Below are 23013 nucleotides of genomic sequence, written 5' to 3'. Positions count from 1 at the left end.
TCAGTTAGAAAGTACTTAAGGTTTTTCATCAGTTTGTTTTTTGGGTGAGCCAGCCCTTTAAAATTCCCTTTGAAAGAAGTGAAGCTGCTTGTTTGCGTGTCTAGCTTTGAACAAATCGTATGAAAGTGATTTCATACTAAAAAGCGATATGAACCAGTGTATGAGTGTTTTAGAGCTCCTGCTTCACGTACACTACGTCTCATATTTACCAGCAAATCAACGGTATGACACACGGACGGCTGCTGCTACGACACATATCTTTCACAGACGGCGGACGTTGATGGGGACATTATCCTGTAAAGACCCGATACAGTAAGAACGTACATTAAAGCAACACGAGAGAACACGGGGAAATCCTGCCGAGGGTTATTGTCTGAAGCACGACTGTGAATGGCAGCTCAATCACTTAAATGACTTAGCATGTAACGAGGCGCACTGCTTCAAATCGCTGAAACTCACTGAGCTGGCTTTTTCTTGCCCGCGGCTAAATACCCCCCCCCCCCCCCCCCTCCCTCGACTCTTCCCCCTGCAGGCCTCCGTCCATCACTGCTCCCTCCACTTGCCTTCAAAGACCTGAACTCATGTTGATCCTGGACCCGCTGTGCTTTGCGACACTGAGAGAATACTTCACAGCGAGAGAAGGAGTGAAAAGACAAGGTCAGCTGGAGACAAACAATGGATTTTAGCGAAGCAATTAACTTGCACGGTCCGCTGCAAACTGAACCGGGATCTGTCTGTGTGTTTTTGCTGCCTGCGGGATAGAAAAGAAAAAAATCACAGCTTTTCACAGGCTGGTCATATCGACGGGCTCCTTCTCCTGCTCTCCTACCAGAGAGAGGGTTTGTGAGGTTCTGCGTCGGTGCTCCCCAGGGCGACAGCGAGGGTCTCTCCCCGCGGTAACGACGTCCCTCTTATCAGCCGACAGCCCATATACTCTGTCCCCCGAGTGCCGCCTCAAAGGCAGCACGTCTATTTCCACAGACTCGCTCCGTAGAGGTAATGATCCCACGCTTTCGTTGACGGAGTGTCTTCTCGCGGGCAGGAAGTGTGCCTTCTGCACGGCGTGCTGGAGCGTGTGGAGCTGGCAGGGGAACGAGGAGCCGTCGCACACGCTGGGAGTCGACCGACACCAGTCCGAGATGCTGTGGTCGGACCCCGCTCGGCTGTCTGAGCCGCCCCCGAGCTTCCCCCCCAGACCCAGACCCGGGCCTCGGGCCAAGCCCAACAGCCGGGGAACCGTGACGATGGACGCAGATGCTGCCGCAGCAGCGATGTGGTGGCGCTCGGTGACGGTCACGTTGGTGTCCGTCACCACCATGGCCGAGTTGGAGTAAGAGGAGGTGCCGAAAAGAGCGGCCACCTTCTGGTAGTATCGCGTCCGTATGACTCGGGCCGAGCGGTACAGAACCCCCATGAAGCAGTAGCAGATGGGGTTGAGGCTGGAGTTGGTCAGGCCCAGCCACTGGGCGAACGGCCGCGTCTGCAGGAGCCAAGACGGCGGCCTCTGCTCGCAGTCGATCCAAAGGTCCACCAGGTAGAGCGGCAGCCAGGACGCGGCGAACAGCAGCACCAGGCACACCACCATCTTGGCGATCTTCTGCCGCGTCTTGAGGCGAGTGGCATGCAGGGCTTCGCTACGGGGGTCAAGATCGCCAAAAGTGGATTTCCTCCCTCCCCAGAGCCGCCTGCCAGTCAGGAAGCCGATGGTGAGGTTAAAGGTCACCGGTAGGCAGTAGAGCATCACAAACAGCAGCACATTGTATCTGTGGAGGAAAAGGGAAACTCATTACTTTATCTAATATATCCATCTATGTGGTGAAACACTTAAAGTGATATTTTCGGTTACTGAAGAGTCAACGTTATCAGGAACAGGATGCGATCGTGGAAGGACAACATGGATCAATCTGTAGCTCCTGAACAATCATCACGACTTCGAACAGTTTGACTCCTGATTGGCAGACAATGAAGCTATATTTGCAGTAACAGACGGGAACACGATAGAAAATAGTAATTCACAGGAAAATGTCAAAACTTCGCCGCGAGCTCCCTCAATTTGCGACTGTGGACAAAAACTAATTAAAAATGTTGTGTCCTCAAAAAAATCGACTGATAATAAAAGTTGCCACTAGCACTGAAGTTCACTTTTTTTTTCCTGATGGGGAATGCTCCCAATGCATGAACGCTTTAAGTGGGTGAAGTCAACGGATCGTACAGCTGCAAGAGGGATTTAAACCAAATCCTTGGCATTTGGTTGGACGAAGGGCTCATAGCTTGGCACAATATGGGGCTACAGGGACGAATGGCCTCCTCCCTCACCTGCCATCAGGATGAGGACGAGGGAGTGAAAACTTTTCATCTCCAACTGCAGTGCGGGCAGAACATGCAGATAAACGGCACCCAATTTCCCTGCCCATTTGATTGGATTTCTTTTTTTGCAGGATGAGTCATCAAACACTTGAAGCCGTAACAGAAGCTAAAGACGCTCTAACTTCTGCTTCACTGCGACTTGAAGAGCCGATTCCTGCCAACAGAGCAGAACGCCACAAACTTCTGGTGATGGATCGCACTCAAAGGTATCTAACGGCTCAGTTCGGCATCACGGTTTTATAAGTGGATAAGAGATCTGAAAATAAGTTGGGGAGCAGAGGATCTGCAGGGATGAGATCTAAGACCAGATCCTGCTGGTGGATCCAGGACCTACCCTTGTTTGAGGCGATGTTGAGGCCACTTCTCCTCGCAGACCAACACAGTAAACGTCCCGAAGCTGATCCTCCGGCGGCGGTTCATCACCGCGATGGGGGCGCAGATGATGGAGGACACTATCCACACCACGGCGACGGTCGCCAGGATCCGCCGGCGGGTAAACATGGAGCGGGCTCGCAGCGGCGACCGGACGCTGTAGTAGCGGTTCACGCTGATCACGGTCAGCGTGAGCACGCTGGCCGAGACCGAGACGGCCTGCGTGAAGGGCACCGCCCGGCAAAGGAGGTCGCCGTAGACCCAGGCGGTGTAGATCTGGCTCCCCAGGCTGATGGGCATGCACACGCACACCACGGCCAGGTCGCACACCGCCAGGTTCACCAGGAGGTTGCGTGTGGCGCTGACGCCCGCCAGACGTCGGCTCCGCCTGTTGGTGAGGACCCGCAAGGACATTAGATTCCCGATAAATCCCAGAATGAAGGACAGGCAGTACATGATGGTGAGGGCGATGGTGCTGGGCTCGTGGAGGGTCCAGAGCAGGAGGCTCTCCAGGTGGGCCAGGTCTTTGGCAGAAAAGGTGGAGGTGGAGGTGGAGGTGGAGGGGGAGGGTCGGTAGACGGAGGTGGAGGTTTGTCTGGAGGTGGAGAATAAAGGGGAGGAGATGAGGGAGGAGGGCAGCAGGGAGGGCAGCGGTTGGTGGAGGGAACTGAAGGTGTGGTTGAGTCTTTCCCCGTCGAGCTGCAGCAGCGGAGAGAAGCTGGGCTGGACCGAGCTCCAGTCTGGTCCTGGGTCCTGGGACAGATCCATGCTGCACACCACAGCAGGAGAGGTATGGAAACGAGTCGGCCGGAGGGCTTAGTGTGCCGGTTTCCCTCGGTCCTCGTTAAAATCCATCCGCAGAGGAAAACAACCAAATCACAATCCGAACCGGTGGGAAATCCTTACGAAGAGCATGATTTCAGGTTCAGGTTCAGGTTCAGGTTCAGGTTCTGTGTGGACACACATGTAAATGTTTCATCCTTGGAGTCAGCAGGTGTTATGATGCTGTTCAACACTGGCCACTATAAATCCTCCAGGGAGTGGCTTTTCTGGACCTGGTAAATCCCACCAGCTGTTAATAGACTTTCTCACCTTCAAGGAAGGCAAACGTCATGCAGACCTCCCCCTCCTCACTCTCTGTCCTCCTCTTCCTCCTCCTCCTCCTCCTCCTCCTCCTCCTCACACCTTTAGTCCATCTCAGGGAGGCAATCAGATCTGTTTAGAGAAAACATCACATATTTCAGAGGCTGTATTAATGGCCACATAGGTGAACAAACAACGGCGAATAACACCAGAAAGCTTTTAACGACATCTCCTCCACGGCGTGTTTGGATCACAGCTTTCTCCCACTTCGCTTGTAGAACCACTCAGCCAGGAAAAAGGCTTCTGCTCGGGGAATGATTTGGATATTTACTAGCCTATCATTTTTAAGAGAGGTAGAGGAAATATATTTGCAGGATAGAATGTGAATTATTAATTGATGAAGCACAGAAAGCAGGATGTCACCATAGACTAATAATTTTGCAGATGTGTTTTTATGAGTCAAATCACTGCCATAAAAAAAATTAAGTAATGATGTGCAACCCTTGAATATATGTTAATCCCACGTGGGTAAAAGACAGAGGAGTAAACATGACGATTTAACCTTAAACCCAGTCAAACATCATCACTGACCGTGAGCGGATCCTCTTCGCTGCTGAAAGCTTGAAGATGTTGAAAAGGCTGCAAAGATCTGCACACACACAAAAAAAAGAAGAAGAAAACAAAAGTTGCTCAAGGAATCGCTGCCAGCCGACACGTTGCCCTTTCAGAATAATCCGCAGGTGAGGCTGGAAGTCGCGGAGGGACCCGTCTCTCACACTAACCGGCAACGTGCGCGCTCCTGCCGGCGGGAGCTCCGAGCTCCATCCGCCTCTGCAGGACTGAAGATGAGGGGAAGAGGAGCTGGAGAGGGCGCAGCAGCTGCTGCCGCGCGCGTGCACGCACACTCATATGCGCGCGCACGCGTATTAAATCCCCAATCAATCAGAAAGTGGCAGTCACCGAACTTTAAACCCCGAAACATGACTGTTATTTGTCTTTTCTTTTAACTGGATCCTCTGTGACTCTGATCGATTAAGACAGCCGGATTATTGATTGTTACTTTCACAGTTTATGACAAGATCGATCAGGGCATCCATTACTGTATCATTTTGTTTTCTTCCTATCTGGTAACCTATCTTCGGAAAGGTGATGTTAGTGATGAAAGAGCAGAAGCAGACACACTGACATTTGTAGAAATGTTGTGATGAATCGTTTTCACGTCTCCATAACGACACAATTAATGTGGTGCGTTAATGACACCTGAAACCTGGAATTGAGTCTATTTTTTCAAATCGAAGTCAATTATGTTTTTTTTTCAATTGGTTTTTGGTCAGATGCCTGAAACGAGGTCAGTGGTCAGGTGGTCAGGTGACTGTGTATAAGGACTGGTCATGGTGACGCCACCTGGTTTTTAAGTCTGGAGTTTGGCGGCCCTTACCAGATTGTGAAAGGAAGCGACCATATTTGGACTGTGGCGGAGCGACGGGTGGATCTGATGGACTGGATCTAAAGTCATCTTAGTAGCTAACTAGCATTGGTAGCGTCCTGTCAATCAGCAGGTAAGCCCCGCCCCCTAAAGCATCCCCTGCTTTCTGGTCTGTTGGACTCTAAATGGACCTGTCAATCAGCAGGTAAGCCCCGCCCCCTAAATCACCCCCTGCTTTCTGGTCTGGTGGACTCTAAATGGACCATAATGTACTAAATGAACATCATGCTGGATTGAAGAAGACTTGAAACTAGAGATTGAGACCATAAACTCATGTTTACAATGTTTACTGAGATAATACATCATAATACAAGTAGACTCATTCATGGTCTCATTTACAGCATTTTTTTATAAATTGCACCAGATGTTGACCACATGAATTGATCTCTTCAGAGAGTTTAAAATTATTGAATTCATTTAAATTAAATTTCAGAGCAGCAGATACAGAAAGGCTGCGTGTAAAATGTGGACGAACCATCAAACGAATATCTACTCTTTAGTAGTGCTGCGTAATTATATTTGATGGAAAATCATTCTCCTGTGGTTTCTGGGTTTTCCTGGAACAGAAACATTGTTTTTGCAGTCCTGTGACTTGTGACCGATATCATTAAAGGTTTGTTCAAGAACAACAGCGTCTCCGCTTCCAAACACAATGCAGGAGTGTTTACCGGCCGACGGAGAACATCCGCTCCCTCCAAGTTCAACCACAGGTGAACTCTGACCCGCAAAGCCGGCTGGATATCACACCCAAACAGGAAACACACGCCTGAATTTTCCCTCTGTGCAGCTTTTTAACAGAAGTCGACGGGAGACAGGGCTGATATTCATACATACAATATGTCCTTTACTGTAAAATGCACATCGCATGAAGATGCATTCATATAAAATCACAAACGCTCATCATTTTTCATTGTTTTAAATGTTTCTGAGAAGATTCAGTGTGAAACCAATTTCATCCTTTTGATCGCTGCTGGTCAGATAGAAATTAATATAATCAGCCGAGGCTGAATAATTGGACAGGTGTTGACCACAGCACGCGTTCATTCTGTTCTGGACAGACAGAAACAAAATGGATCAAAATGCATTTATGTTCTCTTTCCTCATTAACTTGCAAGGTTACGTTTATATAGTATGGACAGGAAATCCATGGGGAATCCTGTTCTCAGCCCAGTACCGGTGAATACGTAAGTCCCTGTCATATATCGTTTTGATCAAACTGTCCCGACTTCCGTCATTCTCTCCACAGCCGACTCATTTCATTTTGTCTCCAGGTCGACAGGTTGCGCCTCTCGTCCATTTATAGACAATGAGTTCATGGCTCGGGGCGAAATAACCGGCTCTCACATTTTTAATGTGGGCTTTAAACCAAGCAGCACATTTTCTTCGGGCATGTCAAAAGGTGGTAAAAATTAAACTCGATGTTTGTTTCGAGTCAAAGAAGTCACCCGGAAAAAAAAGGAGAGAAAAAAGCTTTGGAATTAGATGCTTTATGTTCAACCTTTCAAGGTTAAGAAAATATTTCTCATTGCGTGTAATAAAAGCAATTAGCATCATGTAGACACCCACGATCTGGAAAACATAAAGCCACTCTTCAATACTGACTGCTGGCATTGTGGAATCATGAGTCAGCTCCAGAGATATATATTATTTACTTCCATTTTTATAGACTGAATGATTTAGGCCTTTTCCCTCCCATATTCCCCCGGTGGATCTCAGATTTGTGACCAAACAGAGCGCTTTGCAAGAATTAATAGCGATCCGATCAGATCTAAAGTACAAAAAGCAGATTTCTTCTCTCTGAAGAGAAATCATGTTTGCAGTTCGCTTTGAGAATATTTTTTTGTCTGATGATGAAAAAAAAACAGATATTTAACAATATTGTGAGTTTAAATGGCTCAGCCTCTATGCAGATTCATATTTTATTCATGTTTTTGTCAATTAAACAAGCCGTTTTCTTTCCTATAAGAGCAGGAAGCAGCGATGTTTATTTATATTGAGAGTTTGACAGCCTTGAAACGCCGCCTAATGAGAGCATTGGGAGAAAAAGAAGATTGTTTGAATACACTTCAGACTGAAGAAGTGCTCCAGAGTAAATGCCATTTGCACTCTTTATGGCTCCTCGGATGATGAATGTGAGCAGCGTCTCGTTCAGAAAGCGTCTTTGTGTTTCTGCTTGTAAAGGGCAGCGAAAGGAAAAGGGCAGCAGCCTTCACCCGCCTCCTCACTCACACCTGTGTGTTCACTTAGAGTTTGTCCTGATGAACAACTTTCGCACAAACATTCGGAGTTAAACGGCGTGAGCGGACGTTGAATCTCTTCTTAAGAGCCGCGATGTGAAGGATTTTAAACACATTCTTTTCCAATGATTTAATGCCGTAAAATTCAGTTTGAAACGTTTCTGGTGAAGTCCTTTTGTTGGCATTTTCTTCATAGACTTCCATGCAATCTGTCTGGGGAGTCGCCCCCTGATGGCCAGTAGAGAGAATGCACTTGCGGGAGTTAAAGGTTGAACAGGTGATTCCAGTCGGAAACACTTTCTGTTATATTGCTGGAAATCCTTGTGACAAACCGACAGCAATGAATGAATTAAATGCTTTGACATGAAAACATTTTTTGTAAACTCCTGTCCAATCAAAAAAGGCGTGCCGGAGAAAATGATTGGACGGCCTGCCTGTCTGTCAATGCTTACTTCCTGATTGGTCCTCTGCTGATCTCGAGCACTGGTTTGGCGTCCTGGGGGAGTGGCGTTCAACAGAGGTCTGAACGAAGGGAGCGGGACTTAATCGGTTCGGCATGCCTGGCAACAATGCCTGTTTTTATTTTTCACTATTTTCTCCAATGCCCCAAAAAAATTCCTTTCAGGTTTTTCTTTTCATTGCCAGAAAACCGAAGTGAGTGTCCTGGCCGTCGGCATCAAGCACCCAGAGATACCGAGACAATCTACCCAAACATCCATTTGTGTCCCGGCGGAGCGGATTCCATCAATCAAATGTTCTCGTTCTTTCACCGACGCCTTTAAATGCAGCATCTTCCTTCTTTGTTCTGCTGCAAGTAAACCTTGGTGATCAAAAAGGTCTTCTGCGTCTCTGTGAGTCATTCTCCATCGTGCTCATTGTGTAAATCATCCTCACCAAAAAAACATTTAATTGATCCTCAGGATTTAATAACACCTTAGTCATATTCTCTTGGCAACGAGTTGACGTCGCTGTGCAACTGACAATAAAGTGAAGCAGTTCACTTCCTGTCCAAAACGTTTCGGAGCTTAGCTTAATCTATCAAATGAGTGTTCATAAAAAGGATACGGAAAAATTTAACAACCCAAAATGTACAACTTTACAATTGAGTGTCAAATAATCTAAACACCATATTAAATACAAAATACCAGAAAGAATTCCAATAAGTTAAAAAATATCAAAAACACACACAAACTGACTTCATCCCCCTCGGCAATCTATAGTCTCTACTTGTAGGAACGCTAGTCAGGAATTTGGAAAGCAACCAATCACACCTCTCCTCTTCATAACTGAACCGCAATTTATGTTAAAAGGGAAACATATATTCTTCCGGACCAAATTATAGCAATTTTAAAGTTTGAAACACATTGTTAACAAACAAAAAAACTGCAATAAAACTACTGAATGGTCTGTTTGTTGACCTCACACCCATTTGAAACTTTTAGGAGGCAGACTATGGGAACTAAGAGAACCACAGATAGACCATGCACTATGAAAATCCAACCATGTTTTATTTTCTATCATTAAACCTTTATTTAACCATGTTAACCACCTTTTCAAAGAGAGACCTGGCCAAGAGGAGCAGCATACAACAAACATACATTAAGGTTTCGTACAAACAAAAGGCCCAATTATCACACAATTAAAAGACAGTTTTAGGGATTTCATAGTTAAGTAATTATACGCATGGACAATTTCCAATAAGTCCACTCCCTAGGTCTTTTAGTAAAGAGACGAGCACACAGAACAGACAACTGCAGAACATATAATAGTATAATAGTAAGTAGAGACCAGTTCAAGGAGAGTTTTATAAATAAAAGTCAACCAACAGATACATACAGAGATGGCCATTCAGACTTTCCATACAAGGTCCAATGGTGGGTGAGATGTTTACAACCAGTGAAGAATCACACAATGATACACAGTGTTGAGCGACCGCTGGGCAGAAGCTCTCATACACAACAACCACAATCCAGCAGAGGCAAGAAGGTTACCGACACAAGGCGTTTCAATCGTGTAGTATTATCTACACAAAAACATCTTGTAGGTAAGATTTGAGGTGAGCGACTTCCTGTAAGTTAATAAGCCACAACTAATGAGAAAAATGGGCACAAATCTCAGCTGGAGCGTCCCGGTTCCAACGACGGTTCTCCTGGAGAACCACAAAGACGGACACGGCGTTCCTTCTCTGCATCGCTGGAACGAGACCATTCCATTGGCTTGAGTTGATAACGTTCATCCTAACAGCGAGTCCGCCGCGGCATCCTGCTCACGGCTTCATTGTGTGTGTGTGTGTGTGTGTGTGTGTGTGTGTGTGTGTGTGTGATGACCAGAATCATTTTACTTTACTACTAGAACATATTTACACACTTCAATGCTCCCAAATAATGCAATATTTTCCCATCAGGCCGTTCTGCAGCAGCCTCTCTCTGAAACACTGTGTGAGCTCCTGCCCCTCCCTCCCAAAAAGCCCCAGTCTCCTCTGATTGGTCAGCCAGCCCACTCTGTTGTGATTGATCAACTGCTGCCTCCATACGTGAATAACAGGAGTTGTACTCTGAGGAATAGTGATATAAAACATTGATTTGCTCTTCAGCTTCTTTTGGAAAGTCATAGAGGACTCGCGACCCAAACTTCAGATTAGCCCGCTGAGCTCCAAGTAGCTTTGATTGAGGCCCGGCTAAATTTGCAGCTGGACAGGTATTATGCAAATGTGTTCCTCGGTGATTCATCACTTTACGAAGATTTCAAAATGAAAGAATTAACCCCAAAGAATCTGCTTTTTCCCCATTTGAGAACTTTCATCGTAAAATTGGACAAGATTAACTGGTCTGTTAGTCTGAAATGTGTCCCCAATGGAAGCTCAGTGAGAAACTCTATTCTGTGTTTAAGAGCCTCAGATCCATCATGTGTGTCTGCTTTGCAGAGAAGGAAATGATTTGCTTCATTTTCCTGCAGGCCAACTGTTGTGTGCAAACATGCACGTATGTGTGTAAACACACGCCGTTCATTCCTGAATCCATGAACTGATGTCACGCAGCAACAACATCACGTTACGGAGAAAACAAACAAACAAATGGATTTTCATCTGCGGTGAACATGGGATAGCTTCCTCGCTCACACGCTGAGTTATTGACATAAATACTCCATAATAAACGGAAGAAAAACATATCACACAGATTTCGACTAACAGTCACTGTCGGACGCAAAACATCATCTGGACGACCCGCTGCTTTTTTCCTTTTATAATAAAATCATGTGAAATTAATTGGAAGCTGCATTTAATTTCACTCTCCTTTTGGAGGATCACACTTTGTGGACAGGTTCCGGTGTAAAGCGGCAAAAAACACACAATCTCTGATTAGTAACGAGCAGGTCATACAATATATATTCAGACATTTTACACAGAAATAAACAAAATACATTGATTGGAATCTGTGGGGTTTAGGGTGAATATTTGTTAAAAGTTTGTCATGTGAGGGAATAAAACTGCTCTTCATATATGTATATGTATATATATATATATATATATATATATATATATATATATATATATATATATATATATATATATATATATATATATATATATATATATATATATATATGTACTTCCTTTGGGGACAGGAAGTGATTATCATCAATCACTAGAACTTCTCTGCTTGAGGTACTGCCGGGATCCCCGCTGAAGGCGCGTATGACTCATACTGTCTCTCTCACACACACACACACACACACACACACACACACACACACACACACACACACACACACACACACACACACAGATCCAATTTCTGCTATTAATTGAATCTCTGAAAGCGTTTAACGAACCATCTCTGCCATGCGTTCGTCCACAATCAATATCCAGAGGCATCGTTAACCCTCATCACACACACACACACACACACACACACACACGTCACCCTCTCTCCCTCTACGTACAGTTTCACTCTCTGCCTCATAGTGACCTTTCACAGCTGCGTCTGAAACCATCTCCGTGGATCGCCTCACACACTTCCCCTTCACTACTTACACCTCTCCAATCATTAAGATGACAAGCGACACCGTTGGGACACACACATCCATGCAGCAGCACATGTTGCCGTTGTGTCTCCCCTGACAATGTTGTCGTGACCTTTAACATGTGCTGCCACGGCAACCGTCAAAAGGCAAAATGTTCCAACATATCTTGGATATCTCAGGCGTGGAATGCTTAACTCAGTGACATTATACATCTGAGAAGCAGATGTAATGATATGAGAGCAAAGAGGGAACAGCTGCTCACTAGAACGTGATATCCTGCACCCACAAACCTGGACTAGTGAGGTAAAACCTTTATTCTCCAATGATTTATTCATTTATTTTCAGTAAGTGGTCTTCACTAAGACCCACACAGGCTGGCCAATGTAGAAACAGGTTTAGTGGTCTCCCTGAAGATAAAAAACAGACTGTTTGCTATGTGATTATGATGAAATTAAAGATTAAGTTCATTTCATTATGGGTTTTTTTTTGTGTGCGTGTAAAAATGTCTCATTTTATAAGAGTTCTTCCAGATGAACGATCACAGAAAGATGTTTTTATTTGCAGCCCCGGGAGGGAAAGAACAGAAAGTTCCTTATTTGCAATGTAATGGAATAAGTTTCAGCTGATTAATCTCTATAAACATTCACATGTGGAATCTGCAAGGTTTGGGTATCAGAAGCGCCTGTGTGGGATTAACTCATCGTGTTTGAGCAGGCTTCGGTTTGCATGTCGGTAAACAGAAGAACCCACCTGCTCCCCCGACTCCGACTCCAGTCTCACATCTCGAGTTGCTAGCTCGGGCACGAGGAGTAGAAAACCTGAAGTCAGCGCTCCCTGCAGCACGTAGGGTTATCAGCGATGAAAGCGGGAGAAATGTGGAGAAATCCAACGACATCAGTGAGTTTGAGTGGAGCGTGATGGTGCTTTGGCCCGGCTAATCAACGCTGCCAGGCTCTCCTTACAAAGTGTGGATGTGACACCCCTCATTAATGTGCTTCAGCTACCAGCAAGTCCCTGGAGACGCTAAGAATTTCACTGTAGCTGTCGAAGCTTTTTTAAATGGGTATTGTTATTAAGGCTCATTTGGATGAAAAGGAACATTTTCTGCCAAATGTATGCATATTAGCTCATTAAGGTGCAAATATCTTAATGTGCAGTAAAACCTGATCTCCCCAACCGGGGTGCTACAGTCTGCTCTGGGCGGAAGCTGTGGGGGATCAGTCAAACAAACACACGACTTTCATGCAGGAGACTGGTGTTCCTGTCCAAAAACAAGAGCCGACATAACCCATGAGATGCTAGTGTCATGATTTGCTAGTCATGTGACTAGCCTTTTTTTCCCCCTCAAACCTAACTAAGCCTAACCCTAACTTCCTGTTAAGACGGAAGTTTATTTTGAAAGGACACTGCATGTAACGGAGAATGTTGAGAGACGGATATCTAGTGCTGATTTAAATCATAAAATCAATGGTAATTCTATTAAGGGTCAGAGAAACGCAAAAGCACAACATGTAGGCAGTTGGTCGAAGATTAAAGTTTATGTTTAGTGGATCACAAGACCAGGGGGGTATTCCAGAAAGCGGGTTATGTGAAAACTCAGAGTAAGTTAACCCTGAGATGAGGGAAACTCTGGGTTTTCCGTTCCAGAGAGAGAGGTAACTGAAACTCTGAGTCAGTCACCATGGTAACAGACTCTGTGAACATAACCTGCTCGCTGGCAGGTTTACTTGAAGAGACTCTGAGTTTCTACCCGTCTCCTCCCACATGAACAAAGCTGACATGGATTGTCCATTCATTCCTAATCCGATAGACGTCGAAGCGCAAATAATTCGGAATGTTTTACGTCGCGAGAGAATCTTCCGACCCAGGATCGATGTCCTGTCATTTCCTGAGGAATTTATTTTTGAACGCTATCGTTTTTCATCCAACAGTATAATTTATCTTGAGAACATACTCCGGCCATACATAGCCAATCTCACACACCGCGGACGTGCGCTCACGTCACTGCAGATTTTATGCATAGCACTACGTTTTTTTGCCAATGGTAGTTTCCTTTACAATATTGGGGATGCAGAGAATTTGGGAAAGGCAACAGTGTGTAGAGCGGTGAGAAAAGTTACCCTCGCGCTGAAAAGTCTGTTACCAATGATGGTGGTGTTCCCCGGACACAAACCTGTCAGAAACATCAAAGAGGAATTCCACAGGATTGCAGGTGACTGATGTAGAATTTGTTTGTTTTTTTTAAATTATGATATACATTCTGCTGCGACCTCAGAGTGGGGTCAGTAGCTTAATCAGATGTCATTTTGCAGGGCTTCCAAATGTGATAGGGTGCATAGATGGGACACAAATTCCCATTACTGCACCTAAAAACAATGAAGGGGATTATGTGAATAGAAAGTCCTTTCACAGCATCAATGTCCAGGTATATGACCTACCATCTTTTAAAAAAATATGTACAAGAAAATATATACAGTACAATACAAGTAACTCATATTATGCTCTGCATTGTGAAGATCATATGTGATGCAGCCTACATCGTAACAAATGTAGAAGCCAAGTGGCCAGGCTCCGTGCATGATTCCCGGATCTACCGGGAGTGTAGCCTGAGCAACAGATTTGCACGTGGTAAGGAAGCTAAAGCTTTGTACAAATGTTCTTTTGTCTCCCCTTTTAATGCACTCAACTGTGTCCACTATAATTTCAGGAGAATTTGATGGCTACCTACTGGGAGATCGAGGCTATCCCTGCCAGCCCTCTCTCATGACCCCTTACCCTGACCCTGAGCCAGGGCCACAACAACGTTTTAATGTGGCCCACTGCAGGACTAGAGCCCGGGTTGAGATGACCATTGGCATAATCAAATCCCGGTTCCAGTGCCTGCGTAAGCTCAGGGTCACCCCAGAGAGGGCATGTGACATCATTGTGGCCTGTGTTGTTCTCCATAATATTGCAACTATTAGAGGAGAGCAACACCCTGCCCTACAAAGAAATGACCCTGAGGATGAACACCCCATCCACCCTGCAGCAGATGTCCGGGATGGAAGGGCTGTCAGGGATCTCATAAGCAGAAATTACTTTGCTTGAAACAGTCAAATAAAGACAAATTCATGTGTTATTTGGATCTTCTTTATTCCCTATAAGTACAAAAGCAACAGTTAGGATTTGTAATCTAGCTCCAACCATTAACATATTCACCTATTTCACCAATGCACCCACCTCAATTGGCGTTCCAGTAAGAGAATTTCAAGGTCTGTTTTTCTTATTTTGCGATCCACGTAAACCATTTCCTTTTCTGTTTTTGTAATAGTCCTCATGAGGTGCACTCTGTATAACTCCTTCACTGATAACTGGGAAACATATGTACAACATTTAATTGCTACAGTTCTACATACAGATTTAACATGGTATTGACCAAAAATCTCACTGTATCAAGCTGTGCTGTGGAAGTTGATGGACCCTCCTCACGATGCCCAGCTATGTTCTGTTGAAGGACAAGAATGTGCTAGTTGTTTGTCCATTCTCTGTGCTCATCCCTTCCGTGTAGGTTACATGTCAAACTATATTCCACTCGACAATGTAAAGGAATGTGAATGGGTAGAACACTGCCAGTAGCTATACATAATATTAAGACACACTTCAGTAGGCCTCTCTGGATCTCTCCCTGTGGCAGCAGACAGCGTTTCTTCATCACCATCGTCACCATCCTCCTCCTCCTCCTCCTCCTCCTCCTGTGATGCAGGAAAAGAAACTGTTTCAGATTACTTTGAGCTACCATCTGATCAAGATCTGAGTATGGAATACTTACAGCTGCAGGGTGTTCAACTGTTTCAGTTGGAGGCTGAACTAAGCAGATGACACCATCCTCAACTGTTGGGTGGGGATAGATATAGATATATAGATTTTAAAAGTAGGATAGATGGATGTGTTTTTCTAAAAAATGTTTTATTTTTTTAAAAGACACAAGTGTGTACTTGCATCTGATGTAGGCACTTGTGTCCTGGTGGGTGACAGGGTCAGATGAGCTTCCCCCAGGGATGCCTTCAGCCACCGGTCGGCCATAGTTTTGGCTGAGGGCCATCTCCTCAGCCTCTGTCAGAGGTGGTGGAGGTGGCCCTCCACCTGTTTTTCGGGCTTCTGCCTTCTTTCTGTTGGCTGAGCAGAACTCAAATGTTATTTTTTTTTAACTTAGTATTTTGAGTGTTCCTGTACACATCGTCATATTTTAAATGTAGCCTACATATAAAATAAAAATGTGTAAACATTGCATCAAGTTTTAATCTACTAATTGGTGTATTAAGTGGAAGGACGTGTTAAAACAGAATTTGGTTAGGGGTTTACATTACTATTTGAAGTAGCCACTGAATTAATATTTTTCTTTCATAATTAAAAAAAGAAAATCAAAGTGAGGTGCAATCTCACATGCCGCACGCAAAACATGTCTTGCCTTTTTGAATGATGTTTTTATATTTCAGTTTTAGCTGCTTCCAAGTCCTTTTTTCCCCTGCTGGACTGCACCTAAATGGAAATCAGATTTTATTCCTTTTTACATTCATAACTGCGCCCATGTGCTACGTTCTTACAGTTAAATGTTAAATAAATAGAATAGTTCAAACTTACGCGTTCACTCGGGCAGCAATTTCCTCCCATGCCGTCTCTCTCTCCTTTGCCGCTGCAGCGGTGTTAGATTTTCGGCGAAATATGTGGTCATATTCTGCATATGCCTGCATCAGTACCTCCAGCTCCATTGTAGTGAAATAACTCGATCGCTTTTTTTGTGTTGTCATGGTGACACTCGTGGGATCAGGGCTCCATTGGCGATGGCTTTTTATAGTGGTTGTGCACGCGCGTAACTCGAGGTGAACATACTCAGAGTTGATTGAACTAATTCAGATCAGCTGTTCTGGAACCGGATACTCAGAGTTTCCCATCTCAGAGTAAGTCAACTCAGAGTTTAGGGATAGACTCAGAGTTTATTTAACCTCCTTTCTGGAATACCCCCCAGGAAGACAGTCACAAAGGACGTGAGAGCTACGCTGCGGTGGCAACCTGTCATTCACAAGGAACTCTATGAATCTAAATGAACCATCATGTACTAAAGGAACATCATGCTGGATTGAAGAAGACTTGAAACTAGAGATCGAGACCAGAAACTCATGTTTACAAATGAAAGTAGGCTCATTTTCTCATAGACTTCCATGCAATCGGACTTCAGAGTCGCCTCCTGATGGCCAGCAGAGAGAATGCAAGATTAAGGCACTTCAGCCTTGGCTTCACTTTTCAGACCCGGAGGTTGCTGCCCGGTTAGGGCAGATGCAAACTGGCCAAATGTGAGCAGAAATGTGCCGGTATTTGTATTTTGACACTGAAGAGGGAAACGGGGAACAGCTGATCAGGTGGGAAAGGTCTGGGGACGTCTGGTGGACAGGTAGCAGCAACAACAAACAAATCAGGAGCAGTCTGAGCATCGTCCATCACGGGCGGAGATAAACAAGGTAAACCTGGAAGGCAGGCTACGTACCGCTGCAGTGCTCGGGGAAAACAGAAGACCTTATGCAACACTGTATAATGTTCAGAGCACTTATAAATCATAATATATTGAATATTTATAGAACTTTAAAGCAAGTTATACGGCGTGCCTACGTGCCAAGATTTACATTTTGTAGTTGACGTCCCCCGGCATCCACGTGTTATTAGCAATCGTCTGATTTTCTGCCTCGTGAGCAGAGCGGAGCGATCCGTCCTCATCATCACCCGTCCGATCTCCGGCCGGGGGGGGGGGGGGGATGTCCAACAAGCTGCGATGTATACCCTCATCGGCTCCCGGGGGCCTCGGCTTTGAATCATAAATATTATATATCTTCTTATTCTCAAGTCATCGTTGTGCTTGTGAGTGTGACGGCGAGTGCGAGAGGGTGCTGCATGACTCCTGGATTACCTTTCCACTCGTCCTAATTGGACTACAGCTGAGTAATATTCATGTTTAAATCATTTTTTTTCCTCCTAGAATTGATATGAAGGAGTGCTGAACGGACAGATTTTGCGCTTGGGTGCAAGAAAAGGCGCGATGGTGAAACGCGAGGTGACAGAGCCGCTAGCGTCGGATTCACAAAGCCTGCTGGCTGCCGCAGGAAGCTGAGAAATGACTCTCGTACATGCGAACGTGGCGTGCGGCAGACATTGCTGTCATGGCTGGTCGCTGCTCCTTCACCGAGGCAACCCTGCAGATTGGCCTTTCATCAGCCTCCCCAGCAGAGTCGCCGACTATACATCTCAACATGCAGCGACCTTTCACGTCTTCCTCTCCTCGATTTATATCACCTCACCTTCCTTCCTCGCACTTTCCCCCGTTTCACTTCAGACGCCAGAAACAGGAAGTCTCTCTCTCACAGGATAATAGAGAAACAGCGATTGTTTGAATGTGGAATTTCTGCCTCGCAAGAGAGTCAATTCTATCCACCTGTCGCATTCTTGCACCCTCGAATCCACGTTTTCAATGGAAATATACACGTTTTAGATTAACTCATTTCTACGGAAGCTTTCCGACACGTTCATGTGAAATAAGGCAGAACAAGGGTGGAGGGTGAAAACAAAAAAATGATTGTAGAGCAACAGGAGACAATAAACTGGTGAAAATGTTCATTTTAAAGTTAGAATTATAAAAAAGTAGTAAACTGGTGTGAAATAAAAACTAGATTAATAATTATATTCTAGTACTTAAAGACGATATAAATAAGTGATGAATAAAATAACAATCGATTTTAATAAGAGTAATAGTAGTAAAATGGTGTGAAATAAAAACAAGATTAATACCATAATTCAACTATAGAACTTAAAGATAATCAATAAAATAACAATGAAATGGATTTTAAGGTTATAATGGAAATAGTAGTAATAGTAGTATTCAATTACTTAAGGATGATAAAAACAAGTGATGTATAAAATGACAATAAAATAGATTTTAATAACCGTAATAGTAAAATGGTGTGAAATAAAAACTATATTAATAACAAAATTCAACTATAGAACTTAAAGATAATAAATAAAATGGATTGTTTTCCTGTGACGAGGATCGTTTGATCACACATATGGAGAAATCACTCGTTTTTCCGGGTGAAGAGGTGAACGTGACTCACTGGGTCGCCGTGGCGTCTCGTGGGAATCCATCAGCAGCGTCAGAGGAGAGTCAATTATCTCGTCTGACACGAAAAAACGCATCGGGTCAAAGACTTGACCTGGAGGGCCACTAACGCCGTCCAGTGTGTCATTCTATGTTCTGTAAAGTAGATGGTGTTGACCCGACCCACAGACATGAGCCCCCCCTCTGAAACCTGCCCATTCTGTAGAAACCAGATGTTCAGACAAGCAGAATGAGGTAAACACACGTGCAGGTATTGATGCTAGAAAACGTGGTGAATTCTGTCGGAGCTTCAGCTTGTACTTAGAAGGTATGAGAAGAACAAATCTGACAATATCTGCAGGCTGCAATCACATCATGCAGCAGCTTTTCTCTGCATTAAAGCCTCTCAGTTACAAGCAAACTAAGCCTTTTGAACAAACAGCAAAAAAGCAGTCAGTTCTGTTGGACGAATGATAAATCATCCCGTGAGCTTAACGATTTATTTTGGCAGAAAGGGAACTCAAAACAAATCCAATACAATGTCTTCTTTTCCCCTTTTCTTCTCTTCCGTTTGTCATTCTGTCTCTCGGCATCTCTTCAGGTCTTTTCATCCTTTTAATCCCTCCATACACATTCTGTCATATCTGGGTCCGACATCTCTACCGTGGTATTAAAGTGAATACATGAATACATTAAACTGCAGGTTATAAAAAAAATAATAATAATGAAATGAAATTAATTCATTGAGATAAAAAAAAAAGGCCAGCTACTATAATTAGAACTTTAAGATCACAATTCATTCAGCGAGGCGACACCTTCGGACGCTCGCTGTGCAATAATGAGGGCTGATATGGAAAAACACACATGGATTACTCATGTCTGCACTCTGCAGCTCCACCCGCCCTTAAGTGGAGGGATATATATATATATATATATATATATATATATACACACACACTAGAAGGTAGACCACGTTAGCGTGAACAATCTCATAACAATAGATCCTCAAATGTCTCTTCCACTTTCTCTCTACATGAGTGTGTGTGTGTGTGTGTGTGTGTGTGTGTGTGTGTGTGTGTGTGTGTGTGTGTGTGTGTGTGTGTGTGTGTGTGTGTGTGTGTGTGTTTACATAGTGAGAAAAAAATCTAAAGAAAAATGCACATGAGGATTTATACATGATTATGCTATAGAAAGAGGCTACAGCACCATCTAGTGGAGGGAAATGCTATGTCACCTTTTAAAGTTGTTCTACACTGTGTGAAGCAGCTCCAGTTACAATAACAAACACACTGACTTTAACTGCAAGTAGCAGAAAATTAATACAAGAAGAAGAAGAAGAAGACAGAGGAGGACTGAAGTGGTACTAATATTAATAATTATTATTATGAATTATTAATATGGAAGAAGGGTTATGGAGAAGGGGTGAGAGTAAATAAGTTATTCTTCTTCTCACTTCTTTCCGAGCTGTAAAGAAAAAAAAATTGTTGGACATTTAAATGTTGCTTTATGATTTTTATTGCTCTGCAAATATTGCTTGGAATGAATTGTTTGACTATTTGGATTTTTGTTGTTGTTTTTTTATTCCTATTTTACGTCTTTACTTGTTCGGAACAAATAAACACATACGAGTCAGTAATACAGGAGGATATAACGCTGCTGGTTTGTGTTAAAGTACAAATGAGTGTGCTAACTAAGGTCCGATACTGAGGGGTTTTAAATGTACTCTAAAGGTTGCCATGGTGACCCAGCATCTGTGAGACGGGACATGAAGCAATGATGAAGAATGAAATAAAAAAAACAAATAAGGAATCTTTCTTTCCACACTCGGATTGCTGTCAGGCCTTCGGGGCTCCGTCTCACATTTCACAGCAACATTTCAGACAGAATCCTAACTGGACCTTTAAGGGTGCAAATGAAGCATCAAATTAGCACTCGGCTTTCACATGGAGTTCAACTGGGAGGGTTTGCTGCGTTGACCAGCTGCGACGCATGTCGACAGAGCTGACCTTTAGAAGGAAAAGCCAAGTGTCCTCTTTAAAGCTCGGCTGGCGTTTCAACCGCGGCAGAAAGAAGGAGATGCAGCTGGGAATGATGCATTATGGGAATGATCTTAATTACACCGTCTGATTAGAACTCTTCTCAGTAGTATTTTGTATTTGCAGATAAATCAAGCTTCTTTTCAGAGTTGAAGGAGTCAGCTGAGGAGAAGCACGTTGCTCGCATACAAACTCTCAGAAGCCTTTTCACAGGATCGGACTGTTAAAGTGCCCAGGGGGGGAACTCCATATATGGACCTGAGGGTGAGCGTGGATTAGTTTCATCTGAGCAGAGGTTTGGCCTGTAGATGTGGTCTGAAGCTCAAAGTCATCCTTTGATTGGTTTTTACGCTGATTCCTCGTGTCATGTCGGGGTCCCGAGGAGACTCCGAGCCATAGATGGACTCCGGCCGGGGGAAACGTGCTCATATAGGGATTTTAGGGGCTTAATAAACACACATTCCTGTCATGGCACGCACACATTCACACACAGATCGTCAATCAAACGTGCACAGAAGGCCGAAGCTAAAAATGATTCGGTCCCCGGGGCTGTTTGCTTATCAGTGGAAGTGGAAAGTGTTGCACTGTAAGGGCAGATAGTGTGTGTGTGTGTGTGTGTGTGTGTGTGTGTGTGTGTGTGTGTGTGTGTGTGTGTGTGTGTGTGTGTGTGTGTGTGTGTGTGTGTGTGTGAGAAAGAGCTGTTCTTCTCACACTGTGATGACTCACTGGTGACACTGCTCTGATGTATTTTTGGTATCCCTGAGATTAAACACACTCACACTCGCTGAGCGGTGCATCAGAGGACACGTTTTAAATCCATACAGTAATGATACGGCTTCACTTTGACCAAACTCAACCACGCAGGTGTTCACGTTGACATTTCTCCACAAATTAAGGGTTGAAAACGGCCTCGACAGTCTTAAATCCTGCCTAAAAACCCACCCACTCAAAACGGGCGTACTCAGTGGTAAATTTTGGTTATCGGGATAATCATAAATATGTTGGAAAAGCTGTCTAGTGTAAAATAGAGCCTTGTGGGATTAAAAAAATGTATTAATTGTTTATTTATGCAAGGAGACCTTATGATTTATGATCATCTTATTTAATATTTAATTGTTTTTCACTAAAAATGATGTTCATGTTTCTTAGCAATATGGTAAAAGATGTTTCGGTGCCATTTTAACCATATTCTGATTATTATCGGGGTAATATCGTGAATCCTAATTATCCTGGCCGGGAACATCGTGATACATTTAGCATCGTCCGACCAGAGTGTTACAACGTGAAGGAAGCACACACACGTGAAGAAGCCCGGCGTTTGCAGATGGCCGTGACGGGTCGACCCTCGACGACGGCGGTTGCCGGCGTGCGAGCCGAGCTTCGCGGGTGTCGGAGCGCCGCCACACACGTCTGCTGCAGGCCTGTTTGATAAGATAAGACTCCGACGGCGTCATTAACTGAAAGGTGTCAGCTCCTTTCATCCCCACACACATTAACGTGCTGCCAAATGCAGAGTGTTGTTATCGCTGGCTGCCCCGGACACAGACACCTTCCTGTTTGGTTCGTTAACCACGGTTTGATTTTTTCACTTCAGACATTTTATGCTTTTTATTCCTCGTTTCATCCAAAGGGCGGCTTCGTCGGGGTCGTGTGAGGTCGCGGTGTGAGTGGAAAACAGGAGGGTGAATTAACATTTCAAACTGATCAGCGTTATCGGGATTAAACAGTCGGAGGATTCATGACTACGAGGTTGGTTGCCATCAGTAATCCCTCTCATGGAGTTACGGCCGAGCTGACCACAGGAGAAAGATGCTTTTATTCTAGATTTATTCTATATAATACTTCCACATCTACCTGTGGCAGTCCGCCCCAAGCCCATTCCCTCCTGCTGAAGAAGTAGATCCAATAATAATGGGTCCCAAAGATATCGTACATCCTTTAAATAAATAAAAAGGACTAAATCGTTTCCGAAACCAGCTTTTAATACTCAAACTGGAGTAAAGTGTGCATTTGTTGGGGACTACTTTCAGCAGCGGATTAAAGGCAGAGAAATACATTTGTAAAACCACCGATGCGCATCACACGACTGGAAGATGTCCACCCCGTACCTTCAGACCTCTGTCCAGAGGAAGTAGGCAGGTTGGTTAACGATAAGATAATCTGTAAGTAAGACACTGAGGAATTAATATCACAGGATATACACTTAACTTATAACTTACTTATATAAAAAACACACACTTTGTGTTTATATACATTGATCTCATATTTAATTTATATTAGTCATGATTT

General features: G+C 44.2%; 1 protein-coding gene and 2 long non-coding RNA genes across 5 annotated transcripts; 1 reads left to right on the top strand and 2 right to left on the bottom strand.

Moving 5' to 3' along the window:
- Nucleotides 1-568: 568 nt before the first annotated feature.
- Nucleotides 569-3507, bottom strand: LOC311011562 (neuropeptide Y receptor type 2-like; the record flags this gene model as incomplete). Its single annotated transcript, XM_084006596.1, has 2 exons — nucleotides 569-1763; nucleotides 2702-3507. The coding sequence occupies 2 exons, from the start codon at nucleotides 3505-3507 to the stop codon at nucleotides 785-787; spliced, it is 1785 nt and encodes a 594-aa protein (XP_083862722.1). The 3' UTR covers nucleotides 569-784.
- Nucleotides 3508-13141: 9634 nt separating this feature from the next.
- Nucleotides 13142-14612, top strand: LOC311011034. The gene is made up of 3 exons (XR_014596857.1): nucleotides 13142-13993; nucleotides 14085-14196; nucleotides 14276-14612. It is a non-coding gene; the product is annotated as an uncharacterized lncRNA (long non-coding RNA).
- Nucleotides 14613-15117: 505 nt separating this feature from the next.
- On the bottom strand, nucleotides 15118-16278 carry LOC311010413. 3 transcript variants are annotated; one of them, XR_014596786.1, is made up of 5 exons: nucleotides 16189-16273; nucleotides 16016-16086; nucleotides 15547-15723; nucleotides 15377-15438; nucleotides 15118-15287 (listed from the first exon to the last, which is right to left on the bottom strand). It is a non-coding gene; the product is annotated as an uncharacterized lncRNA (long non-coding RNA). The 3 variants fall into 3 exon arrangements; XR_014596785.1 differs by having other exon boundaries at nucleotides 16016-16278; XR_014596784.1 differs by having other exon boundaries at nucleotides 15547-16278.
- Between the last annotated feature and the right edge of the window lie 6735 nt (nucleotides 16279-23013).

Source organism: Eutrigla gurnardus (genome assembly GCF_963514095.1).
Source record: "Eutrigla gurnardus genome assembly, chromosome: 3".
NCBI lineage: Eukaryota > Metazoa > Chordata > Actinopteri > Perciformes > Triglidae > Eutrigla > Eutrigla gurnardus.
This window is presented reverse-complemented; position numbering and strand designations above follow the sequence as displayed.